At 40.1% G+C, this 25,903-nt stretch overlaps 1 protein-coding gene across 3 annotated transcripts in view; it reads right to left on the minus strand.

Annotated features, from left to right (window-relative positions):
* Nucleotides 1-25,703, minus strand: part of CUL5 (cullin 5) — a 31,978-nt gene extending 6,275 nt beyond the window's left edge. The window contains exons 1-17 of one of the 3 annotated variants that reach the window (XM_021380325.1): nucleotides 25,377-25,703; nucleotides 19,529-19,638; nucleotides 17,118-17,217; nucleotides 15,905-16,081; nucleotides 13,099-13,240; nucleotides 12,361-12,506; nucleotides 12,204-12,284; nucleotides 10,934-11,027; nucleotides 7,653-7,783; nucleotides 6,832-6,939; nucleotides 6,162-6,226; nucleotides 3,457-3,589; nucleotides 2,809-2,940; nucleotides 2,062-2,185; nucleotides 1,142-1,317; nucleotides 862-1,023; nucleotides 43-161 (exon numbers count right to left, since the gene is read on the minus strand). In XM_021380325.1, the coding sequence (XP_021236000.1) occupies nucleotides 43-161; nucleotides 862-1,023; nucleotides 1,142-1,317; nucleotides 2,062-2,185; nucleotides 2,809-2,940; nucleotides 3,457-3,589; nucleotides 6,162-6,226; nucleotides 6,832-6,939; nucleotides 7,653-7,783; nucleotides 10,934-11,027; nucleotides 12,204-12,284; nucleotides 12,361-12,506; nucleotides 13,099-13,240; nucleotides 15,905-16,081; nucleotides 17,118-17,217; nucleotides 19,529-19,638; nucleotides 25,377-25,400 (2,024 nt within the window). In that variant the 5' untranslated portion in view covers nucleotides 25,401-25,703. Of the gene's footprint in view, nucleotides 1-42; nucleotides 162-861; nucleotides 1,024-1,141; nucleotides 1,318-2,061; nucleotides 2,186-2,808; nucleotides 2,941-3,456; nucleotides 3,590-6,161; nucleotides 6,227-6,831; nucleotides 6,940-7,652; nucleotides 7,784-10,933; nucleotides 11,028-12,203; nucleotides 12,285-12,360; nucleotides 12,507-13,098; nucleotides 13,241-15,904; nucleotides 16,082-17,117; nucleotides 17,218-19,528; nucleotides 19,639-20,794; nucleotides 23,447-25,376 lie in introns of those variants that run through there. The other 2 variants (XM_021380316.1, XR_002433317.1) reach the window with 2 other exon arrangements.

Consider the following 25,903-nt stretch of genomic DNA (forward strand, 5'->3'; position numbering starts at 1 on the left):
AAAAAAGCACATTGTTATTTTCATTTTCAAACATCATCTTACATTAAACTGAACTCCTGGTTCACCGAGAAGAGGGTTCCTTCTGTAAAGTCTTTGGGTGAATTGACTTGAGGTTCATACAATAAAACCTGACGTTTCAGCTTTGGAAATGCTACAAGAGACTACAGAGAAAAAGGGGGGAAAAAGAATGAAAATAAAACACCAGACTTTCTAAATGGAAACAAGTACTATTTAAGAACATAGTTCACTGCTGTGCAGAGTGTAGTGGAGGAACCACATAGCCTTGTTCGAAGGTGCCAGAGGGCAACACAAAGTCACTAGTAAAATCAGGGCTGGGATACAGCTTACCAAATCTCTTTCTGAAACCAGTTACCGTAAATAAAATAATAAAAAGAAAAAACGCACAAACTCACAGCTACAGAAGTAGCGTGTGGTGTTGTCTGATGCACATGATTTCTCTTTTCTGTTGTGAGCTAAATTATTAAGACTGGTAGAGCATTAAAAAACGCTGCATTATTTTTAAGCAGCACACGTTTTTCAAGAGTTCCTAGAATTAGACCAGTCCCACTCCACAAACCATGATCAGAACTGTGTGCTTTAGGCAGTATATGGTCAGAAAAATCTTGCTGTTTCCAAAAGCTCACGTTCCGTAATTCTGAGCATAGAGAACGTGTTAATGTAAAAGCTGAGTGTGCTCAACAGTAGTACAAGGAGCCAGCATTACAACAGATTAATTAAGAAAAAAGGTGTTCACACTTCAGTTTTGAAGTATTATCTGACAGCACTTTAAAAACACTAATTCCGTACTTCAGAGTACAAAAAAAATGAGGAAGAAATCTGTTTCAAGAGAAAGCAAAATACCCATAAAGTCCTCCTAAGTTCTGCATCAGGGAGTTCAGTTGCCAGTTTAAGATTTTCAAAGCTGATCTTCTCTCTGGGTCTTTGGTTCCATGCAAACAGCACAGCCAGCTGAAATGTTGTTACCTCCAAGTCGTACTGGCCAACCTCATTCTTAAATGTTATCTGTGAACAGAATGACAATTTTGCTTGAAAGGCTTTTGGGATAACGAGCTTTCTAGTGACTATAAACACACAAAACATACTGTCATCGAGACAGAAGCACCGAAAACTAGACACTTACAATTCCATTGGACATGAGGTGGTGCCAGTGCAGTTTTCTACCACTGTGATTCTTTTTATAAAATTCTTCAACTTCTGGGATGAGATCTTCTAATTCCGTGGGTAGTGAGACAAATACTTTTTCAGAACTACGGGACCAGGCACCAGCATTTAAAATTTTAATATTCACGGAGTCAGCTGTAAGACAATACTGGATTATACGAAACTGCGGGTATAACAGACAGACAAACAGAATGCATTTTCCTCCTATTCTAAATATAATTGCGAAGGACTGAATTTTCAGAAACTAGCAAGGTGCCTAGCTATATAACAGTAACGTACTCTATGGACCACTGGCTTTCTGCCAGCAATATTGACTAAAACCTTTGCTTTTCTGTCTTCCCTCTGCAGAGTTCCTTAAGCAGTGACGCAGCTTTACAGCTGATATTGGTAAGCACCACTCAAGGGGTTTCAGCAGCGGCAGACCCAAAGCTGGATGTTCTCTAGCCTTTCTCATCAGTGAAACTTAATCTCAGAAATGCAATTTGAACTCTTAACAGTGTGTATCAGTCTCTCCTACTGGCAGATAAAGGACTAGCACAGCATAAAGCACTCATGATCAGGGCATAAAAGAAGGGGATAGTTAAAGCATTCACCTGGTTGGAGATGGATTCAAGCCCTACCTGGAATTTAGCTACAGTTAGGGAGTCTATACCTAGAAGATGTACTCAGTAACTTCCAGAATGATATAGCTCAAGTGCCAACTGTAAGAAAAGCAAAGTCCACCAAGAGCACAGGCATTGCGATCTAGCAGTAGCAGTGCCCTGAAGACCATGTTCAACGTAATTTTTGATGTAATGACGTAATTTTTAACTCAAAGCTCAACAGATTTTTTTTAGCAGTGCCAGAAATTAAAACCACCAAATCATATGAAAACAATACCTGGTAAAGCAAGTTTATTATTTTTGTGCATTTCTTTGAAGGCCTGGTTCAAGTCTTCAGATACTTTGATATCCTGGAACATTCTAGCCAACTTGTTTACATAGTCTGCTGGCATACCTACTTCCTGTATAAACAAATAGAACACTAAACTATGACACAGACAACTAAGAATAATAATAATAAACTCAAAAAAGAGAGAAGAGCAGTAAAGAACGCAGACAGCATCACTTCATTATAACAAACTTTACTGTGATACAAAGGGGTTTTTTTGCATGTATCACAAGTAGTTCCCCTTAAGGGCATATGATGATTCTTTTAAAGAAATTCATGTGCTTAAGAACGTATGCATACATTAAGGAATAAATGAATGAAGCATTCAAATAATATTCTAATTTACATAAAATTTCACAATTAGACCACCAGTCTCAAATTATTTACATGCCTAGACAACAAGTACACTGCATTTTGCTCATTTGCATAGGGAAAATATGAAGCCTACAGATACAGGGAATATTTTAAAAACTCTAATTATCACTACTAGGATCAACATCTCTCCTAGAAAAGAGCTCAGCTGTTTTACTTTCGCAAAGTTTTGTAACAAAATGGAAGCGTAAGACGACCTGCATGGCCTGTGATTTAAAATAGAACATGCTGAAGCAAGGAGTGGGAATTAAAGAGTTTAAGAGTGAGAATTAATACTACAAGCAACAGGAACAATCAAGTAAAGAAGGACAACAGGCTACTTACTCTGAGCCACTCCACCATATTCTCCTCAATTTCACTATCAGCTGATATATCCAATATCAGGCGTCTTGTTAAGTGAGCTTTGTGGTATCTCATGAAAACATCTTTATTCTGTACATATTTAAGTACCAAAAGCTGTCAAAAAAAGATTTTAATATATTTATTTGCACCATCAGACAAGTCTTTAAGTGCCCATCTAATGCCACTGTAGACTAAGAGGTAGAAAAAAGCTCCTTGAGGGTGACTTAAGAGGAGTCGTGCTATGCTACCACAGCCATCAGCTATCAATCTTTTATAATGTTGCACCTTCAAATTGTTTGTCTGTCAGCCATCAGGAACTTAAGTCAGAGAAGACATTAACACAGATAAGTATCCTGTATTATTTTCTATACTAACATTTGCTACCATGACACACTACAGTTTGAAATAAGCAGTATTTTAGCATATTAATTTTGTGAAGACAACGCACAGATATGAAACTCTGCACGGTTAACAAGATACAAACACACACACATCATGATATAAACTCCCCTTCCTACTGCTGCACTTCACGTAACTATTTCTGAAGATCAAGGCCTTGAGCCACATAAGGAAATACACCAACCAAATTCATTCTTCAGACTAATCAAGTAGAAGAAAGCAAGAACATACCACTTCTTTAAGCTTTGCTTCAATTTCTTCAGAGGTTAATTTTTTGCTTAGTGGTGTTTTTCTTAGCAACATGTCACAGTAATTAGCAAGAAGCTCAGGGCATTTGGATTCAGGCTGTGTTTTCAATCCAACACTAGATAAAGAAAGAACAACATATCTTCAAACTGAAGAGAATCCTGTTATTCTGGAGCAGTCACACTGTGAACAAGACAGACCAAGCACCCCTTTGGCAGGGGCCTTAGTGGAACATGAGAATTCACCACTGATGAAAAATTAGGGACAACTCCCTTTTCTTCTTGGAAGAATGAATACTATTAAGCATTTTCAGACAGCTTCTATAGCTTGATCTTTCCAATTGCTTTTCATTTCAGAACTCTGTAAGTACAATTACATTCAAACTGCAGTTTTAATCAAATAAATATTGCATGGCAGTGAGTATTCCAGTAAAGAATTAACAGATACCATAGCAAAATATTTCACTCGTCAGTATGGCCTCTTGACAAGTCTCAAGAACAACTTCCTGCAGCGCACGTTGCAGAAGGCAAAACCTGACACACCTATTATGTAGCAACACAATCAAATTATTTCCTAAGAGGCAGAAACAGTAGGCTAACAGCTGAGAGATTAAATACAGTTTGAAGATGCACAAGAAGATGCTATAGTAGACAGACTGAGGTTCTTCAAAAGGACTGAAATCACAAGGTTGCATTCTGAGCCTGCATCTACTGTTGAATAAAACTGTGCCAACTATCAATCCTCATTCCTAATGTCAGGTGGCACCAACTTGATTTCTAGTCTCAAATTGTTAGGGCCAACACTCTCTGTAATAGATTCTCTTGGAAAAATAAAGGCAGTGAGGAAGATTACAGTTAAGAAGCCATGGGGATGCTCAGGAATCCAGTGCACTTGCTCATTCTCTCACTCTTCCTTATCATCTACAGCAGATGAATGCTAAAACAGACTGTATACATAGGCAACTTGAAAGAGCTTGGGAAGAAGAATGCTGAACAGAAGACCACTGCCATTACAGCGGTCACTAAGAGATCACCAGGCAAAATTAGCTTTTAGGAGTTAAATATAGTTGTAACGAGGTACTGATTTGCATACTCCCATGGGAAATTTAAACATTAGCACAGACATAGAAAAAAACTCCACCTTGCCTACGTCTTTACAAAGTATGTGAAGCAGGGATCCAGTCTGTTATGAGGGTGTTCTTCCAGTAACAAAACCAGCAAGGCTAATCCCCATCCCAGCTTACTATTAGTCCAAAAGCAAACAGCGTTAAGAACCACGCCATCCAGACACGGCCCCGGGCATCCCTGCTTGAGCAGGGGTTGGGCCAGAGGGACCCAGAGCTCCCTGCCAACCTCAGCCATTCTGTGACTCCGTAAACAAAAATACTGAACAGACTTCTATACCTACACTCCCCTCCAACTCGCAGGTGCTAAATAATAATCTCTGAAAAGTATAGTTTCACTATGTCTTTCCCCTAGGAAAAAAAATTGATGACTAATTATCAGAAAAATGAGGCATATGGTGAACTGGAGATATGAAAAATACAGGCTTCATCCACACCAAAAAAAAGTGCAGAGCATCATTTTAACTTGTACAATTGTCCTGTGAGATAGCAGACTTATTTCATCTATGGTTCTAGAAAGCATAGACTGGCCTTGCCACAGAATGCACATAATTTTGTGCACTCTGCAGATGTTCCATAAAACAGACAAACACTCAGTTTATAAGAAAATCCTAGCAAAGAAATAAAAAGCACCTCTGAAACTCATATAGGCTTTTTTTTTTTAAATAATCTCAAAGCCAGAAACTGTAAGAATGCAGTAACTCATACTCTAGCCAACATGAGATCAATATGGATCCAGGTCTGGCTTTTCCAAAGTAGGAACTGTCTGTCTCTTTCAGACTTCTGCTGTTTCTTTTATCCACCCGTGCTCCTATTTTCACAAAGGGCACAGAAATTGGAGATATGTGCCCCTCAGCTAACTTCAGTAAGATTGGACAAAGTAGTTTAGTTGTAGCTGCCAGCCCAGCCACATAAGCTTTGGTGCTGCAGTAATTCAGACCACAAACAACACATAAGCAATCCCAACCACACAGATTTGTACTCAAGCAGCACACCATACATTAAATGCTAACCAACATCTGACTGACTTCTATCTCCTCCAGGCTGAGCTAGTGCAGTAGCTACCATCAGCATGCTTTTTCCTCTCAAGTGCACATGTCAGCTTTATCTTCTACTGAAAGCTGTTTAAGCTAACCTGGTTAACTTTGCACCGCAACCAAGAAAGAAAACCCACACAGGTCACACTCAGCATCACAGGAGGTGGCTGCTGCCACGGTGTTCCCAGCACTTTTACTGAAGTTTGGCAGTTTTGCAGCTCAGTTTTTTGGAAGCAGTAATCCAGGAAGGTGTTACTAAATTCAGCTAACAAATGGGCTGGTTACTCTACTACAAAACAATAGACTCACAATTACTCCAAACAAAGCTGTTTAAGTTAGCTGCTATTCACCGAGCTGCTGTCACATGAAGAGCATCTCAACAGAGTTGGATTATCAGTCTGAAATTCCATAATACAAAGAACACAAGGCACTTTTAAATGCAGCATTACCTCTTAAAGACATTTAAAAACAGAAGTCCTGTCTTGAACAATTTAATAAACCTGACTCACATTAAAGTTTGTATGGCTTACCCCTTTTGCTTCAATGGCAATTCAAGTTTAAATATTGTAGCATCATTCACAACTGCTTTGTATGCCTAAAATAAATACGTACAGATAATTAGTGCTTCAATTTCTCCCCTTAATATATGAATCACAAAAGTTTTATCTGCCTTTTTAGGTTACCACAGGAAGAAATTAATTCAGTTCTTCTATTAGCTCAAAGATCACAGATTTGATTTTCAATATGAGAGTTCAAATCCTATGACTCAGTTTTCCATTAACTGATGTTTTATATTTTCCTCTTTTCTCTTAACACACCACTTTAAGCAACAACTTAAGGGGAAGGAATTGCATGGAATGGGTTGCATATCTGAAATTGTACGACTACACCCAAATACACAATAAATTCTAAATATATCACGAAATCAGATGTTAAAATGTAAAGGTGCTCAAAAATAGATCATCTTTTAATCTACAGTATTTCAAAGCTATACACAAATGAAACGATGCTCTATTACAAAACAAATTCAAAACAAATCAATTGTTAATAAGTTACACTGATTTTTAGTCCACATAGTCATCAGAGTAGAGCAGCTTCTAGATTTACCAATGCATGGTCACAAGGATTTCAGAGACATCATAACATTGTTTTCAACAACTCTTAAAAAGCTGAAAACAAGCAAAGAGTGGAAACACATACCTTATCTCTCGCAGTAAGAAATCTTGGATCATCCTGAAAAGCTTCTTTAACCAATTTACTAAATCGATTAAATAGCGTAAGCAATTGCTCTACATACTTCTCAGAATCCTGAAGTTAAAGATGGAAAAATCAAGTTTAAAAAAAAACAGATTGCACAGGAGTTAGTGTGAGCTTACATATAATTCTCTAATCTATAATAATGTAGTCTGCCCAGGCCTCCATGACTACGAAGGAGCATTTTTTTTTTCCTGTACTTAAGAGTTTTACAACATGTAAGCCTCGACACAGACTTTCAGGATAATGTTCCTTATACACACACAAATAAACACAGAGAGAAAAAATACAATTTTTAAATACTGTATAACACATTCCAAATGAAAAAAAAATGTTTTCAAAGACCAACAAAATCAGCATCCTAATTGCTGCAAATACCCAGGCCTCCCAGACCCAGAGAAAAAGATGCTAAGAAGCTGGAAAAGACTGGTGGAAAGCAAACCTCCTAAAATTTCCACACTTTGAGCCATACCTAGATTAACAGTTGAAGGTTTATCTCAAATTTCATCAGGAAGTTAGAACTTTGAGAAAATTGATTATGCCTGTTTAATACTAGCATACAATTAAGTCTACTGTGCACTTAACTTATAACCTTTTATTTGCTACAAATTTACCACTTAAAGTGACAACTGAAAATGTAAAGAGTAAAAAAACCATTAAGGATATTGCCAAGAATCTTCAAAAACTATTTCCACTCATATATGACCTACAATTACAGCATTCCACTTCTGCAAGCTTTGTTTGTTTTTTAAAAGCAATGCACTTACAGTAGTAATAGTTTCAGCAGCTGCTACCATATCTGCAAGTCCAGCACTAACAATATGTTCTTCCAAGTCTTTCAGCATGGGCTCTATCCCATTTGGAACTTTATCCATCAACGAAAACATTAAATGCAACTCTGAAAGATACAAATACTGATAAAGTCACTGGTCAAAAACCTTTCTTAAAAAGATAACGAAACATACAAGTGCTGCATTTCTACTTAGGGATATCTCAAGTGGGAAACTGACTGGGTAAGGAACAGATAATTCAGTTAATATGTAAAGAAGAAAAAATGCTTTGAAGACTGTATTAGGTCTGAACCCACAAGGATATTCCTCTAAAGGTGAAAAGAAATATCTGCTGTAAGGTAATACTTGCACCTAATATCACAAAATTGAATTAAAAAAAACAATCAAGTCAGCATTCGATTAAATCCAGGTTCTCAGTACAAACGTCTTAACTCCCTCACAAAAATGGATCTCTTTCAGCCGGAAGTTTACAAGAGTTTGTGTACGAAGTAACATGGATTCAAGACTTTTCTTTCAAAACTAAAGCCAAACAGAGCTCTCTTTGTGTGTCTTCCAGTACGATCTACAGTGTTTCATCTAAGTGTACCAAAGTCTCAAGTAATTGTAACTGAGCAGGATTAACAGCGCTGCTTCTTTCCTTTTTTTTTTCCCAGAGAGTTCTTCTGAAAGCTATCAGATCCAAAACTTAATAAAACTCATACAGTTTATCTTCTTTTTGTGAAGTTACTTCAACATCACAAAAAAAATTAAAACGTATTGAAACAGGAATAATCACCCCCAGAAAGCTGGCCATGGCAAAACACCTGGGTTAAGATAATTCTAGAGAAGCCACAGAGAGTTAGACTAAACAGAGCCAAGTTCTCTGCTTAATGAAGGAGAACAAACCGATTGTGGATTCTGAATCTTTTTTGGATGGAAAAGAAATGATAGATTTGCTTAGTTTCTCAATGTCACATCTGCTGTAAAGGAAGTCAGAGGCTCTGCCTATGTTTTCTCCTCTGCAATACTTCTGTCAGCAACATCTGCAGGATCCTATCACCACAGAGGGTGACATGTTACTAACTTTTGTATCCCAACAACTGCTGCAGAACCAAACAGGAAAGCCAAAAACCTCTCAGAACGTCACAGCACAAATTAAGGAATGAAAACCACCACCAACCTTCAAGAAGAGCTTGCACTGCAATTAGAGACAACTTAGAATGGGCTAACCAATAGGATTTCAGAAATCAGGAAAAAATTAAGTCACAAGTACCCTGTGCAATTCAGATGTGCTGTAGGTGGTGGCAACACTGCACTACACAGGGTAAGTCTAAAGAGCTCACTCCACTTTAATTTGATCTTTTCATACTTCAAAACAAGGTGGGAGCGAGGAAGAGACACAAGAAAAAAAAAGGGGTGGGAAGGAGAAGATCTATCAAAGGGCACTACATCAGCTTCTGTAAGTTAGTGATGGTATGAATAAGCTGGAGGAAAAAAAAATTAGTGGTCTCTTGTAATAGAGTGTCTGATGAAGACTTCAGAGTCTTCAAAGACAGATTTCCAATCTAGAAAAAAAAGGAACGTTTTATTGAAGCATCTCTCAGAATGCATGCACTATGAAAACAAAAGGTAAAAGAATCTACTGTAGTTGTTGGAAGCACTTAAATAACTTCCATAAAATTTAGACCTCCCATCCCTAATGCTATAAGCAAACAAAAAGACTCTAAGATGATTCTGAAGTGTTCGCAAGTCATGACACCTTTGATAATTTTTAGGCAGAAAACATTATAGGTTGCTTCCTTTGCAGGGCATGTAAATATTAAATACCTAATGTAACAGAGTATCTTACAGCAGTGCCCAGCTCACAGCCACAAACCCAGCCCCTTTGTGTCCCACGTTATTCAATAAAGATAAAAATAAAGAAGTTTTTTGAGGCAATTTACGTGAGAAAGACACATGCACAAGTGAAGTATATAGCCAAGGATACTATCAGACGTATGTATATATTGCTATGTATAGTTCTAGTCTTTAGATGTTTAATCATCTGCACCTGCATGCTCCACTAAAGCATTTCAAACAGCATAACAGAGGGCTAGGAACGAAAAAAAGAGAGAGAGATACTTGAGCTCTTAAACAGCAAACATAAACAGAAGTACTATGTAACCAAGCAGTATCATGGGGCAGAGGCAGCCAAAAGGAAAGAAGACTGTGGGAAAACTTCAACAAGTTTCTAAAGAAAAATGCTTTGGATACTGCAGATGAAATCTTCTGGAGCTCTTCATTTAGATAAACCTCCTGCATCCTCCCAAAGGCCGTAACCTATACTCACATGAAGCTGGAGGCTTTCTAGATTTAGCTCTGGATTACTGCCAGAAATCATGCTGCTACACTAGCAGATCAGTACGACATAACTTTGAGGGCAAATATTCTCTGATATGCCACCTTTAGAAATATTTCCTACACTATCTTAAGTTACAAAAAAAAACAGTTTTCACATTTGCATTGAAGTAAAACCATCACACAGATATTAAAAAATACTGTCCGCAGGATAGCGAGCCTTCAAAAAAGTAATCACCATAGGATTTTGGTTTGATTTATGACATTTTAATGATTTTTCTAGTTCATTTGATCATACAGGGCTAATTCAAAGCTTTTGAATACTAACCTCCCAATTTATGGCAGCAGAGCTAACATGCCTTTTGAAAACTTTAAAAAGGCACAGAGCTAACTTGCAGTATTCACAGTCACACACAATTGCAGGGATTTGGTTCACTGACCTATTGGTCCTGCAACAGTAATCAGAATAAGTAAAATATCTCTGCTTTGCAGAAAAAAGCTTTGAAAAGAGATGTTTTACTTTTTTGGGGTGTGGGAGGAGATGAGACAACATGACACTACGCATCTGAACTACTCAAATCAAGAAATGACACACAAGCAAAATTAGTCAACGTGAAGAAAATAAGCTGTAGGAAAAATAAGGAAAATAATTACAAATAAATATTAAATAAAAAGAGTAATGAAGTATTTATTTCATGAAGTAAGACAAGAGCTATTTGGTCATTCACGTTAGGGTACTGTACACACAGATTTCAGAAGCGATATTAGAAGAACACCACCAACAACCATTTTTGCGGGATAAAGTTCCCCGCACGGAGTAACATTCTATCCACGAAACACTGCCACTATCTATTAAAAACAGTAATTTGATCTACCAGCAGATCTATTTTTGTGCAGTCAGCGCTGAGTTCATCCTGCACTGTTGCTGAAGCTTCACTTACTTTCTGTTTCATTTCGTTTGATCATGCCTTGGCATTCGGCTAAAATCGTCTCTTTGAAAGATGTCACCAGGGCATTGACGCAGCACTCCATCAGCTGAAACGTATTAAACACAGAATTAGCTCATTCTGCCTTAAAAGTCTCATCTGTCTCGAGTTTCCTGTGACACAAAATCTAGACTGTTCTCAACACGTATACTGCATAAAATAATAATATAAAGTAATTCATTAATTCACAGTAGGTGTACTTTTAAGAAACTCTGTACAAGAAATCGTATTTCTTTAAAATGTGTAGGTTAGTAAATGTGATAAGAACACTTCCAAGCTAGTAATCAGCTTAATATTTCTACTGCCTTTTTCCCCTCAAGGGAACCACACTTCTGGAACACCAACTACCCTACTTAGTTTCCAAGTATACATCCAAGAGCTAAGAATAGTTCTCATTCCAGCATACCCTATTTGGACCAGGCTGGGTGGCTTGAACAAGACACTACAGCTAGATGTAGCACAGAAACTGCTTGTACGTGTCCAGACCGTTTCTCTTTTGTCAGCCTCTTTATACAAGTTACAAGTTATAGCTATGCAAAATGAATGATTTACAGCTTAACACGGGACATAAAATAAATTTTGATCAACTGCAGTAAATTCAAATTTAAAGGGTATTTATTTAAAATAACCTGTTTCCTGAACTGATTCCAACATAGGCTATTATGAACTATTCACTGCAGTTAAATCTTCCTCCAAAGTCTGAACTGTGTAAAATATTGCTCAACTGGGGGGAAAGGGTCGCGAGCAGAACATACTAAATGGCCATATTTCAGCCTAAGAGGAAATCTAGAACAGTTTTAATGAAATTTTCATTGCTCTTTCTGATTGCAGTGAACAGTAACATTTTTAGGCACTCTAAATGAGCCTTGAAATACCCTTCATCCACTAGATTGCAGTACTTACTTTCAAATATCCTCGCCCACTGTTAAGCATAGGAAAAAATAAAACCCTGACTCAAAATGAAAGAACAAAAATACATTTGAATGAAAACCTGCTCTTTAATTTCAACTTTAATCTACATTTACAATTAAATATCTGTAGAAACTGTAAACTGTCAGATTAGAAAGTAAAGTAGATTTTCACGAGGAACAAATACAATGGATATTTAAAAAAAATACAGTTTAATAATGACTTACTGCATTGAAACACACAAAAATGCCAATTCATAGCTAATAACAATACATAAAATATAGAATATGGCCATTTTCCTACACACTATACTTACTGCTTCCACAGAGTTGCATTCACGTCTTGTTTCTAAATATCGTAGTGCTCTTTTCTCTTCTTCCTTTAGTTTAGCATCTGCCTGTGCAGAAGTAGAACAGCCATCACTTTAAGCACCAACATTTCCAGAAAAAAATTACAACAGAATTTTTACTTACATATTTCATATAATTCTGTACACCATTTTGTTGCAAATAAGAAGGAGCTTGTGTTCTATAAAACCTCTCCGTTGAATCCAAATATGCTTTTTCAAAGTTATCTCGATAAATCTGAAGTTTATCTTCAGGATTAGAACAAAGGTTAACTGCAAAGAGAAAGCCTAAACTTAATTCCTGGAAATTCATGTGGCTAACAATAAGCAAATCTCTCTCATTAAAGAAAATTTTGTATTAAAAGGTTGCCGCGAACCATTTGATGTATCCGGCATATGTACTCTGAATTCAAGGTACCAGTTGTCCAATCTTTGCTCCAAAAAGATATAATTAACTGCAGGGAACCAGAAAAACGGGCTGCAAAGCTTTGAACAAAAGGCAAGCAATGGTGAAATGGCATAGAGGTTTTGTTTTGCAAAGAAGAAAGAGAGGCAGTCTTAGATGCAGCCTGCCTAGTGCTCCTTCAAACTGCCTGAAGAATCAGAAACAGTATGGAAAGTAGCACAGGTGTAAAGCTATGTCTGCAACCTCGAAAGATCAGAAAGTTTGCTCCTTAAAAATACAGATTTTACAGAAAATGGTACATAGCGAAATCACTTAGAAGTTAAAGATACTTTGAACATAATTTAATTGGTATCACATCTCAATAACAACAAAAACAAAACAAAATGCTGTCAACTTCTACAATGAAAATTCATTTACTTCAGCAAGGAGGCAAGAGAGATCAGTCTGTGCAAGACATACCATATGATTCTCGAACTCCGATAACAAGCTGAGAGTCAAAAGCTTCTCCTAGTCTTTCAGCATGAACTAGCTTCATTGCACTGTCCTGAAGTCTATTTTTTATATTTGAAAATATGGATTCATTCCACGTATCTAGCATGAGCTGCATGTCAGGAAGACAAAAAAAACCTCTGTCAGAAAGGTATATGCACATCTAAGTTTGTACAAAGAAATACAAAGTATCAGAAACTGAAACAAAGCAAATGATATTGCAGTTTCCAGGTTATAGAACTACCTTAGAACTCGCTCTCCCACTTCATAGAGGTAGTATTCAGCTTATACTCTAAGCTTACTTTATAACACTGGACAGCTAGGGGATGCAGTGACCATTTGATTCAGATATTACTTATATCATTCTGTGTTATTTCTGCATTCTGCAGTTTTCACCAATCAGCCAAGTAACATTTCCAGCAGTGGGATGTGTCAGGAGTTGCAATACCAGGGGGCACCTTTGAGGCAAACACAGATGAGCATTTGGCAGGCTCAGTCTCGACAACTACAACTCAACACAACAGTTACATAAAGAAAAAAGATGGATCTGGATTGCACTTCTCTAACATGAAAGTTCAATATGCAAGCAAAGCATATTCATCATGCATCTTCAAACACGGCAATAACTACTCTGAATGCTCTTTAAGCACACCAATTAGCAGTCTATGCTGGTAGCGGAAAGGAGCTTTGAATTATAAACAGTACAAATTTAAACTTTGCCTCACAGTTGTGAACAAGCTTACAAAAATGAGATTAAGAAGACTTGATACTGCTATAAGGCAAAGTGAACAGTAAGATTACGTGGTCCTCCATTCTTGCTTTGTACCTTCTAGATTTTAACACAGCAAGCACCTGATAAAAGCCAGGTATCCTTTTCAGAGAGTTAAGGGGGCCTTTTTTTATTCTCAACTCTCAATCCTCTCAATTTCAGCTAAACTTCCCTTTCAATTTTCCATCTGTATTGTTCAAAACACTGCAATGTTTTAAAAGCAAAGCTTTATTTGATTATTCTTCCTCAATTCCTTTTTCATTATCTTAACATCATTAATATGCATATTACAGTTGCACTGTATTGATTACAGAATGGGTTTACAAGAGCTGAAATGAGTAACAAATAGAGATGAAAACAGAGAAAATGTCAACCAGCGTCAAAGGCACATCACAGCTTCGTCATGCTCAATTTTTAGATACTGTGGATAAAAAATAATTTAAGGAGATATTTGAAGCAAAATACGCAGATCATTTTGTGTGAGTATATAAAGAACTCTCCAAGCATGGGAAACGTGTTCAAAGGTGCTTTTTAGAAACTTATGGAAAACGATGCCAGGTAATTGCCTTCAGCAGTAACTATGAAATAATAAGATAATTTGGAGACTGAGTTTTGATGCCTCAGTCACAAGACCATCCCACCTGAACGGCACGTGAGAGATGGCCATCAGTTTCAGTCCTGAACAATATCCAAATTGTTAGACACCTGTATTTTCTCATTATTTTCCCTGCCCCACCTTGCTTTTTCTTTCATTTCTTAGTCTCCTGCCTTCCGCACACAGCAGAGTTCAAGTCTGCCACATCTTGGAGAGCCTACTAAGATCACATGCTTTCTCTAATAAACAGTGAAAACAAAAAAGGTAACTTGAGGTTTCTGCTGCTGTTCCTGCTTCTCTTCCTTCTAAAGGTACAGCAGATTACATGTCACAACAGGAGGTTGGAAAAAAAAAAAGTCACCCTAAGTAGCCCATCTGAACTCATTTATTCTTCCTGTCCATATCAGGAAAGTTAAAATGATCTACAATTCCAAATGAAAGACTGCTTAAGAAACCGTATTTCACTATGTATACTTTCTGTGATGCAAAAGGATAACAAATGATATTAAACTGAAGAACTTACCACTCTACAACTGATATGCATTCTTTTTCTGGCAGCAAAAGATTGAAGCAATTTCAAGGACCTTTATTTATGGGACTCAGAACACTAAGAGCGCTGCACTCAAAACCCCTAGACATTCTTTACCAATTTGATTTAGAGCCAGAAAATGGTTTGTGTTGGAAGTGACCTTAAAAGACAATCTAGTTCCTGCCATGGGCAAGGACACCTTCCAACCACTTGCTAGAAGACTCATCCAACCTGGCCTTGAACACCTCCAGGGATGGGGCATCCACAGCTCTCTGGGCAGCCCATGCCAGTGTCTCACCACCCCAAATGAAGAATTACTTCCAAATATGTCATCTAAATCTCCCCTCTTTTAGTTTCAAGCCATCACCCCTCTATTGATCACCATATTCCCTGACCTCATCAACATGGAACAATTTATGAAATAAGATTTTACATATACAAAACTTTCATTGATATGACTGACAGCCTGTAGGAAATATGGGAAACTTGGAGATCAACAGCCACATTTAACTTGAGACGACAGTGTTTAATTGTTCATCTATAAAACAGAGATGTGCCCCCAGTTAAGATCTTGCCCTAGAGAAATAAACTAGGAGTAGAAATAACAAAAAAAAGAATTTATTACATAAAAAAATTAATAAACAAAAACTTAAAAAACCCTAAACAACTGTTTTAATCACTTGAACAAAACTGTTAACAGCCAAGCAAAACTAGAGTTAAGTTGCCATGGAGATTAAAAAAAAAGAAGTTGCACACTTGTTTAGACCCTCGCACCAAGCAAAGTGATACACTGTCTAACGTCCTTGGTACACTTTCATCTTCAGCTACAGAGTATCTTTCCTACACTTATCCAAGGCAGAACAGAGCCTGCAACAGAACTTACCTTTCTAACAATACTGTCTTCTACATTAGATTTCTTGTTGCTGCCCTGCTTGCCCATTAAAGTAATCTCTAACTGACAAAAAGGCTTGGGCAAAATATCACACTGTGTGAAGAACTTGCGCCACTCCACTATGTATGCTTTCAGTAAAGCGGTATCGTCTTGATGACTCAGCACTCTCTGGAGGAGAGGGAAGAAGAGATAATTTAGAAACAAAAAAAAAGATAGATGGACTTTGTGTACACTGAAAATACAAAATAAACAGTTACAGCAGAATAAGAATGTCTATGTGTGTAAGTGCCAATTAGTTTAGAGCAGTGGTTATCAATCCCCGGCACGCGGACCTTTTCTGGACAGTAAAAGGTAACAGCAAAGAAGCTGGCTGTATGTTTCCAACCGAATCGCTTTAGCTATCCTAAGGCCTAAACCAATGCCTAAAACAACTGCCACACAGACCATACTGCAGGCCCCAGCTCAGCACAGCATTTATGCTCGTGTGCTAGCAAGCTGAAGGAACTGAAATTAAAAAATCAATATGTACATGAGGCTTCAAGCATAAGAAATTGTTTTCCTTTGAACAAAGCTACAGTGGTGTAAATCTCTTCACTTAAAGATTTTAAAGGCATTTTTCTTCTTCCCAAACCTCTATTGTGTAATTTATTAAAGAAGTAATAACAAAATAAAATAAATCTTGCTACATATATTGCTATACATCTTAAAAACAGAAGTTTCCTTTGAATCTACTGATCGCTTCAGCTGTTTCTGGGGAGTCCATAAAACTAGACAGCAAATCTTGCTGAGCCAACAGAACAGATGTTTCTAATATGCCATACATTTGACTTATTTTAAAGCCATCGATGAATACGTCAGCACGCCACTGAAGCCAGACAAAAAGTATTTTCCAGACAGTAATTTCTAATAGTAAATTTTGCCTCAAGAAACGTTCAAGTGGAGGAAGATTCCTTAAGTACTGCTGGACAAACAAAAATAGTGCTTTAAAAAAAAAAATCACTGCCTACAATGAAACAATGAGCCACGGCAAATGCTCAAGGCTGTCTTCTGTTTGTCGATAGAAGTTCACGTAGTAATTACGATCTCTGAAATATCACAGCATTTCAGGCTAAAAAGAAATGCGCTTCGATCCAAAGAAAGCCACAACTGTTCAGTTATTTCTTCTAGTAATATGAATAGAAGTTATGAAATATTAAGAACTTACCGCTTGTGCTTGTTTAATAAAATCAAGGATGTCTTCCTTCAGAGCCTGATGGATTTTTGCTGGACCTTTATCATCCCACAGGCAAACTGCATGCACGTCTCTAGAAAACAATGCACACACCTCTTAGTACAACCACTCAAACTTTAGTCCTCTAATGTATGAGGCCGAAGCAGTCATAATGCTAGCGTATATAAGAAAAGAAATACGTACTTTGTTTATCAACTAAAATAAATAAATGGTTAGATCACGGTAACACACACAGGAAAATGAGTCTGGAGAAGAAAGCGAAGCTTTAAGAAAGTGCAGGAAGCAATAACAGCAACCTGACTAGGAAAGGATTCTGCTGAAGATGGAGGCTTAAAGAACACACAGAAGTCAATTCTGCTTTCACCACCTATCCAATAATCCCACTGCATTAAGGACAACTTTTTAAAGCTTCCCTTTGACAAAGACGGAAATCACACGCCAACAGAAGCACTGCTACTCAGCACACAATCGTTCTACAATACTCTAAGATGCAGCATTCACTCAAAGTTTCCCAATCCATGCACAACACCCTTCCACTACAAAGGAAACCAGCCTTGCTTGTGAGAAATTTGAGATCAGGTGCATCAGGTAATTTCAAGAGTCAACTACTTTAAAAAGAACACAAACATTTCACGACAGTGGAAGCACTTTAAAGTGCAGCTCAACTGCAGAAAAGCTACCAAGTAGCATCACAAAGCAAAATGCTACCAACGAATTTCAATCAACATTCAAATAAATTCCTGTTTTTCCTAGCTGACAGTTCAGCAAGTGGAACTTAATCCCTATTTCCATTTCATACTAAAGTCTAAGAAAAGCAAGTTAGGCTCCTTAACTATATCATCATACATAGTGTGGCCAAACAAGCTTTTTTTAACTCATTACCTTCCTCTGTATTTTCTTCCTCCTATCAATATTAAGGCCAAGTCTTTGCAGGAAAGTAACTACATAATCTACAGGATGGCTTTGTTTCTATTAATTCAACACAATTATTTCAATATGAAAGCAACTAATTAAAAATTAAAAGACAAAATGTGCAAGATAAAAAGCTCCTTTTACACAGAAATGCTGGCCAAGGATTTACAAAGGTCTAGCTAAGTTGTAGACTTACATCGGTTTCACAGGCAAAAAAAGTGTTAATGAATTTAGAATGCCATCAGTTCGTGACAAAAGTAAAAGCAATGCCGGAAGATTATACACAAAGGGCAGGTAGAAGACGCTTACATCTTTCATATTCATACTTTTCTTAAACTCTTAACAAAATCACTGACCAAAAACAGGAACCTAGAAGAGTGGGCTCCTTTCTCTTAATATACTTAATTTTGCCATAAAGGTACTCAAGTTCAATCCAACAATTCAGCTACTAGCAAAATAATAAAGGAAAACTTTCAATATTAATGCAGAATTACTGAACTAATTATTAAAAAAATGAAAGCAATGACTTGGAACTGAATTTGTAACTTAACTACGCCGTGTTTCTGGCAACTACTATGGCTGTGACATCATGAGATATTAAAACTTATTACATGATAAACTACCTTTCTGTTTGGTTGGCAGAAAAGTGTGACAGGTGCAGTAATACGGCTCTAAGGAGAATCACTGCACTGCTCCTACCGAAAAGAGTAATAAAGATGCAGTCTGGAAAATGAGTCATTTCAAATTAAACAAACTTAAGTGAGTGACTTTAAAAAGCAGAGGAAGAAAATGCGGCGTTAAGCAACTGAAGTATTTGAGGGAAAATAATTCCAGGTTGAGACAAAGATAATTTTAAATAAACTTTTGATATGTTGGTTGTAACTCACTTCCTTATTATGTTGACAAAGGTGACACGGTGTATTTTACGAAAAAAAACAGCACCTAACAGGAAGTAAATTCAGGACTTTTGGAAGGAGGAAAACGACAATGTTTTTACCTTGAGAGAGCAATCCTCCTCTCTCAGGTTTTTAGAAAGCACAGCAATGCAAACAACGTCTGAAAAATGTTACATGTGCTATTCAATTATTCAAATTATACCAGTTAATCTGCTTTATCCTTTTACTTCAGTAGCATTTTTAAGTTTCTTCAGAAGAAAGACATTTAAATCAGAATAATGAACTGCCCTCAAACAAACTTATTGCCCAAGTAGCAAACAATGTTGTCTCTCTAACAAAAGCTTTGCATGCGGGTGGAAAGCTTATTTACTATGATCAACTGAAGGCAAAGCTCTGCTGTTCCTCTTCCACCTTATCTGCAAAGATCTGAATCTCAGTAAAACAGTGTCTGTATATTTACTCTGAAGTAGGCGCACCTAATAAAGCATAAGCTAGAACTTCCAGTAGAAAGAAATCAGTAGAACCACAAATACTCCTTTTACAGAGAAGGATGCAAGATGCTGAAGAAGTACTTACGAGAACAGATCAAACCACTGCTGTTTCGTGACGGACTCCTGACGAAGAAGTTTCAGGACAATGGGGCGCATGAAATCCCATTTGTCTTCAAACTGAAGCGAACCCTTATTCTAAAAGGAACAAAACAATGTCTTGTTAGTAAAATAATTTATTATTAGGAATTACCTTTAAGGACTGCAGTTTCAACGGTTAGCATAAAAATGCTTTCTTGTCAGAGGTATCTCAGACAACCTGGCATTCGAGCAACAATCGCACAGCTAAACAAAGCTTCTTACAGTACGCGTTATTTCAGAAAACAGCAGCAGCAGCTGGCCAACTTCTTCCTTAACGCACCGCGCCAGTCACAATACAACACGTTCTGGAAAGTGTCCTTCACCTTTTAGCACGGCTGTACGCGGCCAGTGTGAATGCCACTCAGCCGCACTGCCCCAGCCAAGATACACAACCACAGCCACGAGGCACAGCTGCAAACTTGGCTGGAATAAGTGGCCACAGCCAAAGCGACAGCGAGGAACCAGGAGCAGTACCTATGGGTGCTGCCACGTACCTTCTCCACTGTGCATCTGGCATGAGCAGCAGAAAGAGGAAGGAAGCAGAGGAACATAGGAGCTGTCGTATCACAGGCCCCTTCCTATGGGTTAACCGCCCCTGGGCAACTGAGAGCCAACATTACAGTCGGTGCAATTAAGAACAATTCAAACCGTGCCAGAAAAAACTAATCCCAAGTGGATTTTTTCAAACTCGCTATACCATTTAAGAGGAAAGCTAAAGAAACCAAGAGCTCCCATCTCATTCTGATTGTTCCAAAAAATCTCGCTCACTGCAGTACACAGGCGGACTGCCGTTACCGGAAAAACAGAACAAAACCACTTTAACAGAGAAACAAGTTTTACTGCACACGGTGTAAACCTACTTGCTTACTGCTCCACATCTTAAAAAGAAAAATCTGCAACTAAAAAGAGGAGCTGACAGGGAGCTGTGACAGGAGACTATTGGTTATCTCCACTGCTCAGTTTACTTTTGAACAGATCACTGTCTTGCCTAGTCATACTACATTCGACACAATTCATTTCAAATACAGCACGTAATACAGTCTAACTATTTGAAATCCTGACAAGTGCACTGTTCTACCACTAGCAGCAATTCAGATACATAAGCACAAGCAGCGTGCCACATTCTCGAAACCATCTCCTTCTGAATAACTTGTATGTGGAAATTTAAAAGTACATTTCTTGTCCAATATTCAGAATAAGCAGAGTTTGGAACCTGTATCCTCTGCTGCTCCCAAGTCTCAGCTTTATGTGACAAAGATGCGCCAGGTATCACAGTAACTCTAGCAGCAGCACCATCTTGCCACTGCGGTGAGTACAGCACATGGGTCTCGAGGAAGCAGCCCCTGTCCGAGTTCAGAATCCTTTCAATATGTAAGAAAATCTTGTTCATTGCTTGTGAAATTCAGAGAGATGGTTTTGCTCGTTGGTATCTTCCTCTGTAAAAAAAATAACTTGAGTGCCTCATCTTCGAACATCCAAGAACACACACTTCCCCACATTGGCCTGGCTTCACAATTACTTCCCAAACGTTGATGGCTTTCTCTCATCTTCCCTATTCCTGAGAAAGCGATGAGCCTCTTCTTGCAGACATTTCTGTTCCCAGTCCCTCTTTGCGGGCTAAAAAACTTGAAAGAGAGTTAGAAGTTCCAGAAAAGGCATTATCAAACAAGAAAAACCAACTTCCACTGAAGTTTCCCTTTGGAGTGAAACTTCAGAGCAGATCCCGTACGTTTTCTGGGAGAGGTAAAAAGCTTGTTCTGCAATTCAGCCCTGAACACAACACAAGATAAAAGAATCAAAATGAATGCTCTACCATTGTCAGTGTTTCACTGTAAAACATGGAGGACAAAAACCTGTATTTGCAAGCAGCATTTGTGAGATTTACAGCCCAATTTCCCGGTACACTTTAAGAATCACAGAATGGTTTGGGTTGGGAGGGACCTCAAGGATCACCCAGCTCCAAGCCCTGCATAGGCAGGGACGCCTCCCACCAGACCAGGCTGCTCACAGCCCCATCCAGCCTGGCCTTGAGCCGCAGCTCCAAGGGAAGGTAAGCAGGAAGGCGAGCGGCGCCTCTAACTAAAGTTACTCCACACACTTCTCTGAAAGCACGAATGAGGATTGATGGCCGTACCCTGGCTCAGTGACCACTCCTGGAGTTTAAAATTTAATGCTGTGAAAAATACCTCCACTTACAAAATACCCCGTGTTTCAGAAGGTACTTTACTAAATGTGCTTACAGAGATTTAAAGTTCCATTTTAACACAGCTTCACTTGAAATGTATACAGTGTCACTCCTATATTGAAATATATACTACAGCTTTACTCTTCCTGCTCCTCTCTTCAATGAATAAACACTTAAATGCAACACTGTACAACAGGAGGCAAAAAACCTCCCAGACTCTCTTGGTAGATATTATGCAAAATTAGTAAAATAATGCAAATAATGCAAACAGAACAGTTCCACTAACAGTTCTCGTGACTTGGGTCCTACCACGTAACACAAACCTCCTCTCTGTAATTGCAAGCAAGGTAAGAGAAGCACAGCAGGAGCAGGCATGGAGCTCGGTGTGAGAGCCTGGATAAATACGGAACACAACAGCAGGCAGCCTAGGGATCAGCAGAGCGAGGCTCCCAGGCCAGGCAGGTCCCAGCAGCCTCCATGCTGCTGTTCCTCTGTACTTTGAAACATTCACTTGGCCACGCAGGGCTTTTTACTGCGTACACTCAACATTTCAGGCCACATACAGTTGCAGTCCTGATCTCCATCAGATGCAATGCACAGTACTGCAAAAAAGCAGCATCCTCCATCACTGAGCACATTTCAATACATCTATGCTTTAACTAATGAGCTGTTTTCAGACAGCGTGTGATAAGGCTGATTTGAAAGGGATGAGGTAGGAAAGACGAGGTCCTAGCCTACAATAAGCAGGAGAATTCATATTCCGATTCATCTCCGCTACCAGCAGCTCTAAAAATCAGTGAAATGATCGTAGTGAAGTTATGAGACAAAGCAGACAGATAGCCCCGGGGAAAGCTCTGCTGCCTAACTAACTGCAACGCAGCATTCACCACAAGCTGCTCTAATTGGAAATAGGCAGGACAAACCAAACGTATCTGGAAATATTTTCTTTAAGTTGAAGAACTAGAAAACCCCAGAATGTTTCCAGATGTAAGTGACAGAGGCACAAGACCCACAAAACATAGCTGAAACAAATGAAAGGTAGATCAGGGCTCTCACTTCACTTACGCCTATGGCAAATCTGCTACTTCCTTTGCCGCTTCCCTCCTAACACCAGGCTCAGACTGCAATTCAACTTGCTTGCACCAGCTCTTGCATTTGCTGCCACCTCCAGCAGCTCCAATAAGCCCTACAGAAGCGTCAAGATCTGCTCACGTGGGTACAGCTACAGGTTTCCTTTGTGCTGTGATAAGCTGAGCCCCCTTCTGTTCCAGGAGCTGCAGAGAAACCCGTGTGCCTTCACATCGCCAATCGTCACTGCAAAGCCAACAGCTGACACTCCAACACAAGCCCTGAAAAATTAATCTACCTTTCACAATTATGAAAGCTGCACTAGTGCAGTTGAAGTGATGCGCCGTGAAGTGATGACAGGCTGTCAGGTATTGATTCGGTCAGGATTCATTACTAGAATAAGAAACGAATATTTCACTTCATTTTCTCAACTATGCAGAAGGTCGAGAGAAGATGGGGAAAAACAGAAAACTCTCAGTTCCTGTTTATCCTAGCAAAACCAAGACCCGCCTAAACCTGTCATGGGTTTGATTATGTGTTAGGGTTTTGTTGTTTTGTTTTTAATACAGAAAAACCTTATATGTTTTTACTATGCAGAGGACACTGCTTTCTTCTTTTTTTTTTTTTTTTGCCCTGAACATGAAAGCAGAATTGCATTTCACAATCTCAATCAGCGTAAGGCACCGTCAATCGCCAAAAACCTGGAATCAACAGCTCGCTGCCCTGGGAGCACACTGGGCATCAGAGCTGGGGAACAAAAGCCCTTAACTAGTCACAATTATCTTATTGGTTTAGTGTGTCATTATAAACAAAGTCAAATCACTGTATGACCTTCTCTTTCATGAGGTAATAGTCATAGTTCATTGTCTTTAGAAAACTCCCTAATTAGTAAGATATATGGCTTAAAAACACTCCCACGTGTTCTAACACCTATGTAGCATTTTCCCTGAAGTACACTGTGCACGTGTACCTTTTTGACCATTTAAAATGCTAATGCTTTGAAGGCGAACTGCAGAGATGCCACGACACCAACAAAACAGCTTAGGATCAGTGAGAGCCATCTCACAAAAGCAAGGCCTTTACTCTATTTGCACTTACTGTACACTTATTCTTTCAAACAGCTGAAGAGGAATGCTGACAGATCTCACAGGCCTGTTTCTTCTAGCTACTACGAGCTGTACACCCATGTCTAGTGACAGCACACATCGGCCTTTGCAGAGACCCTTACATGTTCTGCAAAACAGTGGACTAAAGCAAAAACAAGTAGACAAACCGTCTGGGTTTGTCCAAGCTCTAAAATCAGGCTCTCCTAAAGAAATCCCATTTCATCTCAATATTTCTGAGTGGGACATGAAGCTTTTCTCCAGCAGTCCTGAGTTCATCCATTTCAGATTTTTAGTTCGGTCTTATCTGCTTTAACATCTACATAACCAGCTACAGGGAGGATAAAAAGAGAGAACTGAATGAAAATTCATTTTAATTACATGTCAATTTCAATAAATTTATATATATAAGCACGTGTATTTGCGTGTGTGTATTTTTAGAATTGAAACTTTTTTTGGATACAAGGAAGACACAAAGCTATCAACTATTTCTCATTTCTTCTCACTGAGCGTCTCAGAACAGCTTCAGGGCAAACCTACACACCCAGGATAGGTCAGGTTGCTGAAATGCAAGCAGCACCTCTTCAGAACCGTATTGAAGTATAATACATAGAGTTGGCCACACATATACTTCTAAATATACATCTATTTTATACTGCTAACTGCTACAAGTAACCAAGCCTGGCAGCCTTGTGAAGGCCCTGCACCCCGGTGAGGTCGATGTCCCAGAAGCACACTAGGAGCAGGCATGTGGGGCAGGCTGGCTCTCTGGAAGCACCAGGAGCAGTTATGCGGGGTAGGCCGACTCCGGGCGCCCCAGAGGGCCCGGCCCCCGCGCACACCACACAGCTCAGGACGGGCAGCCCCGGGCCGGGTACGGCCTGTCACAGCGAAAACTTCTGTGCAAACTTGGAGCAGTTTGGGGTGACTGACATCTGCCACCAAACACCAGGAAGGCGCCCGCGAACATCTGACCCCCAAAGCAGAGCTGATTAAAGGCCTCGAGGAGTTTTTCTTCCGCAGAAAAGCGCAGTTAGCAAAAAAGAAAACGCCAGAACGCTCTGGCAACCCGAACGACGACACCTGCTCGCGACGAAGGCATTCCCCAACTCTTTGTTAAACTCAAAACTCTTTCCGCACCGCGGGGTTCCCCGAAATAAACAAAGGGCCGACCCGTCCCGCAGCCCGGCACAGCGCTGCTCCCCGCCCGGGAGGGCAGAGCCGGGAGCAGGAGGCCACGGCCCGGCCGGGCCGCACGCCGAGCCCGGCGCCGTACACCCGAGGCCAGGCCCGGGCCGTCCCCTCCGCCCGGGGCGCAGCGCCGCGGCCTGCCCGTGCCGCCGCCCGCAGGCCCAGCCGGTGCGGGGCAGCCTCGGAGCCCGGCCCCGGCCCCCGCCGCCTCTCCCCGCGCGCAGGGCCCGGCCAGGCCCCGCTCTCACCTTTAAGAGATTAGACGTCGCCATGATCCCCCCCGCGGGGCCTCCCCGCCCGACGGCGGCTCCTCTCCCCAGGCTCCGCTCGGCTCCCCCCGGCCGCCGCCGCTTTACATGGCCGCGGGCCGCCCGCTCGCCCGGCCCGACCCGCGGCGGCGGCAGAAGCGGCGGCCGCAGCTCCGGGTTCCCCTGCCCGGGGGCGAGGCCGGCACCGCGCTCGTGGCGCACCGCGGCGCGACCGGCTGGCTCCTCAGCACGCAGCCGCCCCTCAGAGCCTCATGGCGGCGTCCGCCCAGGAGGCGCTCGGCAGCAGCCCCGGCTCCATGGAAGGGGCCGGCCCACATGATGCGGCGCCGCCGAGCCGGCCCCGCCGCCAAGCGCGGAGGGAGGCCCGGGCGGGAGCTCCGCCTGCAGCGCCCCCTGGCGGCCGCCGGCCCCGCGAGCGCACCCCGACCTGAAGGCGCTCGGGGGAGGGCGGTCGCTTTTCTTGATAAACCCTTTTGACTTCACGGTTTTTCTGTTTGGTATGGTAC

This window comes from Numida meleagris, chromosome 1 (genome assembly GCF_002078875.1).
Source record: "Numida meleagris isolate 19003 breed g44 Domestic line chromosome 1, NumMel1.0, whole genome shotgun sequence".
Lineage (NCBI taxonomy): Eukaryota > Metazoa > Chordata > Aves > Galliformes > Numididae > Numida > Numida meleagris.